The following is a 9,880-nucleotide window of genomic DNA, read 5'->3' as shown; positions in this document are numbered from 1 at the left end:
ATTCTGTCTCTCACTGTTCAAATAAACCATTAAAATTATAGACTGATCCTTTCTTTGTCAGTGGGCAAACGTACAAAATCAGCAGGGGATCAAATACTTTTTTCCCCCACTGTATATGGGGCTTTGGTGACAAAACGGATGGCACTGTGATAGACTGCATCCAATGTATTGAGTAGGGTATTGGAGGCTATTTTGTAAATGACATCGCCGAAGTCGAGGATCGGTAGGATGGTCAGTTTTATAAGGGTATGTTTGGCAGCATGAGTGAAGGATGCTATGTTGCGAAATAGGAAGCCAATTCTAGATTTAACTTTGGATTGGAGATGCTTAATGTGAGTCTGGAAGGAGAGCTTACAGTCTAACCAGACACCCAGGTATTTGTAGTTGTCCACATATTCTAAGTCAGAACCGTCCAGAGTAGTGATGCTGGACAGGCGGGCAGGTGCAGGCAGCTATCGGTTAAAGAGAATGCATTTAGTTTTACTTGTATTTAAGAGCAGTTGGAGGCCACGGAAGGAGAGCTGTATGGCATTGATGCTCATCTGGAGGTTAGTTAACACAGTGTCCAAAGAAGGGCCAGAAGTATACAGAATAACACCAATAACAGAGGGGGTCTGATCTTTGTGCCTCTGTAAATTTCTCATTTATCATTATTCACGATTCATTCCTGATTATTCATAATCATGGTAGCATCCACATGAATGTAGAAGTGTTCAGAAACATCTTCTATTCTTACTGACAATACAAGTGAAGTGACTCCAAAATGACAGGACATTATTCACCAATCAGTTTCTATTAGGAAAAACATCATCCAAAACACAACCAAGACAAACTGCAAATGAATTCAACAAGTTTGTAGAATCACAAGCTTGATGTAATCACTGCAGGCATGGAACATGGGACTAAATACTAAACTTATGACAACTTTAATACAATATAAGTGAATTTGTCCGAATATGTACAACTTTTTCAAATGGGAGAACTAAATACATAAAGTGCTTTCCTTTCTTAATAACAGTAACACAGCTATGTATGAAAATACCCTCAAATAAAAGGTGACATTCTGTACTGTCACCTGATATGAAACATCTCAAATCCAAAATGCTGGAGCATAGCACCACATTTAAAACTGTAAGCTTCACTGTCCAAACACATATGGTGTGGACTATGTGTCTGGTAAACACATGTGGATCTGGTGAACAGTTATCACTTGTTGACCAACTACAGGAATACTGACCTCAGAGTCTCCAGTTTACAGTGGGGATTCCCCAGTCCAGCAGAGAGCAGCTTCACTCCTGAATCCTTCAGGTCATTGTTACTCAGGTCCAGCTCTCTCAGGTGTGAGGGGTTTGAACTGAGAACTGAGGCCAACACTTCACAGGATGTGTCTGTGAGTTTACAGCCAGCTAGTCTGCAAACACAGAAGAAATACAATGACATACAGGTTGTATTAAAAAGTTATTCTCAGCTTTCCTAGCTTACACCGTTATGGTGCACGAATAATGTACAGGCTGTGCATTCATGGCTCAATGCTACAACTTTACTGATTAGTTTGTTTTGTAGTTTAAGAGTTTTCAGCTGATAGAAAGTTTAGTCAGCCAATGAAAATACTGTTGTTCCTACATTCAGTAAAGTTTGGTCTGTGGGATAGTCTCATGATTACTTACAGAGCCAGTCAGCCAATGAAAATACTGCTATAACTACAATTTATTTTGGTGTGCGATATTTACAGTGATACTTACAGAGCTTTCCTGCAGCCTCTCACAGCTGGGACCAGTCTCCTACGACCCTCCTCTGATGTCTTGTATTCCTTTGGGTTAAACACATCCAGAACCTCCTCTGATATCTGCAGCATGTAGGCCAGCGCTGAACACTGAGCATGTGTGAGGTTTTTGGATCTCTTTTCTGACCTCAAGTACACTTCGATGAACTTCTGTACTGAATGGTCTTTCATCTCTATCAGACAGTGGAAGAGATTGATGCACCTCTCAGGGGACATGTTCTTCCTTTGCATCACCTTAAGGGATCGGATTGTTTTCTGGACGCTCTCCGGACTGCTTTCTGTCTGTGCCACCAGACCTCGTAGGAGTTTCTGATTGGACTCCAGTGACATGCCATGAAGGAAGCGGACAAAAAGGTCCAGGTGTCCATTCTTACTCTCCAAGGCTTTATCCACGGTACTCTTCAGCAGCTCATGCAAGGTTAGCTCTTCAGACGCACCTCTAGACTTTCTCTTGAGGAAGGGCTTCAGTGCATCCATGTTCCTGGTTGTGTAACAATGGTACATGTAGACAGCTGAGAGAAACTCCTGAATGCTGAGATGAACAAAGCAGTACACCACTCTCTGAAATAACACAGACTCTTCTTTAAAGATTTGTGTGCACACTCCTGAGTACACTGAGGCTTCTTTGACATCAAGGCCACACTCTTTCAGGTCTTCTTCATAGAACATGAGATTACCCTTCTCCAGATTTTCAAACGCCAGCCTCCCCAGCTTCAGAAGAATTTCCTTATCTGACTCCATGAGCTCCTCTTGATCCATCTCATCTCTTCCATGATACTTCTGGTTCTTCAGGCTGGTCTGAATGAGCAGGAAGTGTATGGACATCTCAGTCAGAGTCGTGGGCATCTCTCTCTTCTTGTCTGTACTCAACATGTGTTCAAAGACTATTGCAGAAATCCAACAGAACACCGGCATGTGGCACATGATGTGGAGGCTCCTTGATGTCTTTATGTGTGAGATGATTCTGCTGGCCAGGTCATCATCACTGAATCTCTTCCTGAAGTACTCCTCCTTCTGTGGGTCATTGAACCCTCGTACCTCTGTCACCTGGTCAATACACTTAGGGGGGATCTGATTGGCTGCTGCAGGTCGGGAGGTTATCCATAGGAGAGCAGAGGGAAGCAGATTCCCCTTGATGAGGTTTGTCAGCAGAACATCAACAGATGATGTCTGGGTGACATCAGACACCTTTTCATTGTGCTGGAAATCTAATGGAAGTCTGCTTTCATCCAAACCATCAAAGATGAACATAGCTTTACAGGCAGTGAGTTTCTTTGCATTGCCTATGTCTAGTTCTGTGTGGAAGTCATTTAAAAGCCTGGGAAGACTGTACTGGAGATCTTTGATCAAGTTCAGCTCCCGGAAAGGAAGCACAAATATGATCTCCACATCTTGGTTTGCCTTCCCTTCAGCCCAGTCTAGGATGAACTTCTGCACAGAGACTGTTTTTCCGATGCCAGCGATGCCCTTGGTCAGCACAGTTCTGATGCTTCTCTCTTGGCCAGGTAAGGGTTTAAAGATGTCATTGCAGTGGATTGCTGTGTCATGTGAGGTTGGTGTCCTGGATGCTGTCTCTAGCTGCCACACCTCATGTTCATTGTTAACCCCTTCACTCTCTCCTTCTGTGATGTAGAGCTCTGTGTAAATCCTGTTGAGGGGAGTTTGGTTCCCTGCTGTTTCCATGCCTTCTATCACACATTCATACCTCCTTTTCAGACTGTCTTTATGGTTTACTATAGCTCTCTGCAGACTGTCTTTATGGTTTACTATAGCTCTCTGCAGGCTGTCATCCACTACAAGGGAGGAGTAAAATGGATGTGTATCAGACACAGTCATTGACAGGATGAAATGTGGGCCTCCACAACTACAGTAACTTATATTATCTCATATTATTGTAGTTAACTACATTTAAATCATATTGAGGTATTGACTTAGCACAGGTCTGCAAGTGGTCTTACTGTTTTCAGAGCCTCTTGCATCATTAGGTTCCCTCAGGTGCTGTAGTACAGGAAGTGTTCTGGATCTCTTTCTACACTGAGGACAGTCATAGTCTCCTGAAGGAGCAGGTTTCTCCCAGTATCTGGTGATGCACTGTCTGCAGAACCTGTGTCCACAGGTGATAGAGACTGGATCCCTCAGAACCTGCTGGCACACTGCACACCTGGACTGATCCTCTGGCAGAGTAGACCATCCACTACAGAGATAAAGGAGAGAGAGATACTGATCCTTTAACAGAGTAGACCATCCACTACAGAGATAAAGGAGAGAGAGAGATACTGATCCTCTAACAGAGTAGACCATCCACTACAGAGATAAAGGAGAGATACTGATCCTCTAACAGAGTAGACCATCCACTACAGAGATAAAGGAGAGATACTGATCCTCTAACAGAGTAGACCATCCACTACAGAGATATAAGAGGGTGCAGTAATTACTCTAATAAACTCAGTTACAACAAATTACAAATTACAACAACATATCTATATGACATCTTGAAGATTCTCAAAATGTGGTGACCTTCGGTCAAAGGTGATTGATCTTCCACCACTGGAATTAACAGGATGATGCATGGAGAAGTCACTGTTCATAGACAGACAGCTGGGAACAGTATACTGTGTTCATAGACAGACAGCTGGGAACAGTATACTGTGTTCATAGACAGACAGCTGGGAACAGTATACTGTGCTGTCTGAGTGTGGTAGTAGCCTCTGGAATGAATAACATGTCCACAACACCATTACTAGAATTTTGTGCCTGAGACCTACCACAAAACCCCATTCAAAGGCACTTAAATATATTGACTTGCTCATTCACCCTCTGAATGGCACACATACACAATCCATGTCTCAATTGTCTCAAGGCTTAAAAATACTTCTTTAACCTCCCCTTCATCGACACAGATTGAAGTGGATTTAACAAGTGGCATCAATAAGGGATCATTGCTTTCACCTGGATTCACCTTGTCAATCTATGTCATGGAAAAAGCAGGTGTTCATAATGTTTTGTACATTCACTGTATAAAAGATATATGACATAAACAACAAATGATAAGCAGATGCTTTACAGTATATACTCAGATACTCAAAATACATCTGGTTTCAGATCTTGAAGGTTCTCCTCTTCAATAGAAATATCATCAATTCTGACCAGTAACTTACCTGGGGTCAAAGGTCCCTGATCCATTATTAAACTGTATAGGATGATGCATAGAGGAGTCACTCTTCATGGACAGATGACTGGGTACTGGAGAGACTGATCTCAGAGTTTGGTTAGAGAATCTGGAAAACATAATGAATCACCATCAAACTACAATATATATAATATATAAAACCATATTTCAATAGATAAAATACATTACATAAAGCACTAAAATATATGCTGACATAAAGCATTAAAATATGTGCCATTATATTAATTAAGCATTGAATTATGTGACATTACATTAATCAACAAACATCAACAAACAAAATAAATGTAAAACATTAAGAACACCCTCCTAATATTGAGTTGTCACATACAGATACTGATTCACTTCATCTCAGTTCCACTTGAATCCTTCAGAGTCTATTGATGCACATACTTTATAGTATGTCCATATGTACAGTACCAGTCAAACAGTAACACAATAAAACATCAATATGTCTATATATACAGTACCAGTCAAACAGAACACAATAAAACAAACAATAATGAGACTATACGGAGTACCAGTACTGAGTCAATATGCAGGGGTACCAGGTAGTTGAGGTAATAATGAGACTATAAGGAGTACCAGTACTGAGTCAATGTGCAGGGGTACCAGGTAGTTGAGGTAATAATGAGACTATAAGGAGTACCAGTACTGAGTCAATGTGCAGGGGTACCAGGTAGTTGAGGTAATAATGAGACTATAAGGACTACCAGTACTGAGTCAATGTGCAGGGGTACCAGGTAGTTGAGCTAATAATGAGACTATAAGGAGTACCAGTACTGAGTCAATGTGCAGGGGTACCAGGTAGTTGAGGTAATAATGAGACTATAAGGAGTACCAGTACTGAGTCAATGTGCAGGGGTACCAGGTAGTTGAGCTAATAATGAGACTATAAGGAGTACCAGTACTGAGTCAATGTGCAGGGGTACCAGGTAGTTGAGGTAATAATGAGACTATAAGGATTACCAGTACTGAGTCAATATGCAGGGGTACCAGGTAGTTGAGGTAATAATGAGACTATAAGGAGTACCAGTACTGAGTCAATATGCAGGGGTACCAGGTAGTTGAGGTAATAATGAGACTATAAGGAGTACCAGTACTGAGTCAATGTGCAGGGGTACCAGGTAATTGAGGTAATATGTACATGTAGGTAAGGATAAAAGTGACTAGGCAATCAGGATAGAGATTATATCTCCTCATCCAGGGAGAGCACACACACACACACACACACACACACACACACACACACACACACACACACACACACACACACACACACACACACACACACACACACACACACACACAGGGAGGGAACGTTGTGTTTGTTTAATATTGTTTTAGGACTATGAAAATGGACTAAAGTATTAGCCTATGGATTATGAAAACAACCAAAAGAAATGTGAAAATGGGAGAGGAGAAATGACTAGAGACAGTGTTGTTTAACTCACTGACCATGACCCATGAGTTCTTCTTACCTTTGTTCAGTAGAAAAGTCTCCCTCTCTAAACAGTATGGGAGGATCCATAGACTGGTCACTCTTCATGGACACACAGCTGGGTACAGGGGAGGCTGGTTTCCCCTGTTTGATTAGACTTTAACACAACAGAGACAAACATTACATCTCTCATCTACTCTGATCTCAGATGGGAAACATAAGAAGAGTTTCATTACAAAACGCTATATATCACTTTCAGAAACATTCATATGTTAACTTTTATTGTTTAAAGAAATTATAAATGAGATAGGTGTTTTTTAACTCCCTAATCATGGCATGCAATTTTTCAATGACCGACATGTACATGTTTATAATGTATCATTTGATGTTTTCATTTCAGAGTCAAATGTTTTTATTTTCAAAATGCTTTACGTATATCTGCCTCACTCTCAGAGAAATCAGTAGTACTGCTAGGTTTAATACAGTAATAATATATATCTGCCTCACTCTCAGAGAAATCAGTAGTACTGCTAGGTTTAACACAGTAATAATATATTTCTGCCTCTCAGAGAAATCAGTAGTACTGCTAGGTTTAATACAGTAATAATATATATCTGCCTCTCAGAGAAATCAGTAGTACTGCTAGGTTTAACACAGTAATAATATATATCTGTCTCACTCTCAGAGAAATCAGTAGTACTGCTAGGTTTAACACAGTAATAATATATATCTGCCTCTCAGAGAAATCAGTAGTACTGCTAGGTTTAACACAGTAATAATATATATCTCCCTCACTCTCAGAGAAATCAGTAGTACTGCTAGGTTTAACACAGTAATAATATATATCTGCCTCACTCTCAGAGAAATCAGTAGTACTGCTAGGTTTAACACAGTAATAATATATATCTGCCTCATTCTCAGAGAAATCAGTAGTACTGCTAGGTTTAACACAGTAATAATATATATCTGCCTCTCAGAGAAATCAGTAGAACTGCTAGGTTTAACACAGTAAGAGTATATTTCTGTCTCACTCTCAGAGAAATCAGTAGTACTGCTAGGTTTAACACAGTAATAATATATATCTGCCTCTCAGAGAAATCAGTAGTACTGCTAGGTTTAACACAGTAATAATATATATCTCCCTCACTCTCAGAAAATCAGTAGTACTGCTAGGTTTAACACAGTAATAATATATATCTGCCTCACTCTCAGAGAAATCAGTAGTACTGCTAGGTTTAACACAGTAATAATATATATCTGCCTCATTCTCAGAGAAATCAGTAGTACTGCTAGGTTTAACACAGTAATAATATATATCTGCCTCTCAGAGAAATCAGTAGAACTGCTAGGTTTAACACAGTAAGAGTATATTTCTGTCTCACTCTCAGAGATCAGGCTATACGGAGTACCAGTACTGAGTCAATGTGCAGGGGTACCAGGTAGTTGAGGTAATAATGAGACTATAAGGAGTACCAGTACTGAGTCAATGTGCAGGGGTACCAGGTAGTTGAGGTAATAATGAGACTATAAGGAGTACCAGTACTGAGTCAATGTGCAGGGGTACCAGGTAGTTGAGGTAATAATGAGGCTATAAGGATTACCAGTACTGAGTCAATGTGCAGGGTACAAGGTAGTTGAGGTAATAATGAGACTATAAGGAGTACCAGTACTGAGTCAATGTGCAGGTGTACCAGGTAGTTGAGGTAATAATGAGACTATAAGGAGTACCAGTACTGAGTCAATGTGCAGGGGTACCAGGTAGTTGAGGTAATAATGAGACTATAAGGAGTACCAGTACTGAGTCAATGTGCAGGGGTACCAGGTAGTTGAGGTAATAATGAGACTATAAGGAGTACCAGTACTGAGTCAATGTGCAGGGGTACCAGGTAGTTGAGGTAATAATGAGGCTATAAGGAGTACCAGTACTGAGTCAATGTGCAGGGGTACCAGGTAGTTGAGGTAATAATGAGGCTATAAGGAGTACCAGTACTGAGTCAATGTGCAGGGGTACCAGGTAGTTGAGGTAATAATGAGACTATAAGGAGTACCAGTACTGAGTCAATGTGCAGGGGTACCAGGTAGTTGAGGTAATAATGAGGCTATAAGGAGTACCAGTACTGAGTCAATGTGCAGGGGTACCAGGTAGTTGAGGTAATAATGAGGCTATAATTGAGGTAATATGTAAATGTAGGTAGATGTAAATGTGACTAGGCAATCAGGAAAGAGATTACATCTCCTCATCCAGGGATTGCACACACACACACACACACACACACACACACACACACACACACACACACACACACACACACACACACACACACACACACACACACACACACACACAAGGGAGGGGAATGTTGTGTTTGTTTAATATTGTTTAAGGACTATGAAAATTGAAAAAAGAAATGTGAAAATGGGAGAGGAGAAATGACTAGAGACAGTGTTGTTTAACTCACTGACCATGACCCATGAGTTCTTCTTACCTTTGTTCAGTAGAAAAGTCTCCCTCTCTAAAGTATATAGGTTTACGCATAGACCGGTCACTCTTCATGGACACACAGCTGGGAACAGGGGAGGCTGGTGTCTCCTGTTTGATTAGACTTCAACAAAACAGAGACAAACGTTACATCTCTCATCTACTCTGAGCTCAGATGGGGAAACAAGTGTTTCATTCCAAAACGCTATATATCCATTTTCAGAAATGTTGGGAAATGTAATTTTATTGTTTAAAGAAATTATTAAACCACTACAAGGCTTTATAAAGGCTTCTAACGTTTGTAATTTCCACTTCAAAATGTCAGACTTGATTTGATGAAAAAAATGGATCAACCACTACAAAAAATGTCCCTTAATTTACAATCCACACGAACAAACACATTTGCTGCTGTTTTCCTGCTGTGAGAAACTGGGTCAAATTAAGAGATGGCATCTGTAAGTGCATTCATCTAAAGATATCTAGGTGAGACAACCACATATCACAGTCAGATATACAGGATACCAACATTCCATTCCTGTTAAACAATGGATATACAGCATTTAGCAACAAAACACATTTTCACACACACATCTAAAATCTTGAACAGTTATATAGAATGTAGCCATAAGAAATACCTTCTGATTAACAAACGTTTTAGAATATACATTCTTAAACAAAATAGTCAGCTCACCTCTTAGCTTTGGTATCATGTCCCCAGAGACACTCATTTTAGAGGCAGGACCCCCCTCCTCTCTCTCCCCAGAGAGACTCATTTTAGAGGCAGGACCCCCCTCCTCTCTCTCCCCAGAGAGACTCATTTTAGAGACAGGACCCCTAAACAGAGATCCAGCATGTTGGTTGTGGTTAACACAGTGACAACTAAACAGAGATCCAGCATGTTGGTTGTGATTAACACAGTGACAACTAAACAGAGATCCAGCATGTTGGTTGTGGTTAACACAGTGACAACTAAACAGAGATCCAGCATGT

General features: G+C 40.5%; 1 protein-coding gene across 1 annotated transcript; it reads right to left on the bottom strand.

Moving 5' to 3' along the window:
- Nucleotides 1–1,738: 1,738 nt before the first annotated feature.
- On the bottom strand, nucleotides 1,739–9,008 carry LOC106594434 (NLR family CARD domain-containing protein 3). Its single transcript, XM_045711278.1, has 5 exons — nucleotides 8,898–9,008; nucleotides 6,452–6,568; nucleotides 4,942–5,061; nucleotides 3,742–3,977; nucleotides 1,739–3,576 (listed from the first exon to the last, which is right to left on the bottom strand). Exons 1-5 carry the CDS (start codon nucleotides 8,963–8,965, stop codon nucleotides 1,739–1,741), a joined length of 2,379 nt encoding a protein of 792 aa, XP_045567234.1. The 5' UTR covers nucleotides 8,966–9,008.
- Between the last annotated feature and the right edge of the window lie 872 nt (nucleotides 9,009–9,880).

The sequence above is a fragment of the Salmo salar genome, unplaced genomic scaffold (genome assembly GCF_905237065.1).
Source record: "Salmo salar unplaced genomic scaffold, Ssal_v3.1, whole genome shotgun sequence".
Taxonomy (NCBI): Eukaryota; Metazoa; Chordata; class Actinopteri; order Salmoniformes; family Salmonidae; genus Salmo; species Salmo salar.
Note: the sequence above shows the minus strand (reverse complement) of the source record. Positions and strands in the feature narration are given on the sequence as shown.

Coding starts and splice junctions, on each gene's coding strand:
- LOC106594434 (XM_045711278.1), bottom strand. CDS start 8,965: ATGAAGAGTGACCGGTCTATGCGTAAACCTATATACTTTAGAGAGGGA. Junction 6,569..8,897: donor GACTTTTCTACTGAACAAAG/GTAAGAAGAACT, acceptor GTTGTGTTAAAG/TCTAATCAAACAGGGGAAAC. Junction 5,062..6,451: donor GACTTTTCTACTGAACAAAG/GTAAGAAGAACT, acceptor TATGTTTTCCAG/ATTCTCTAACCAAACTCTGA.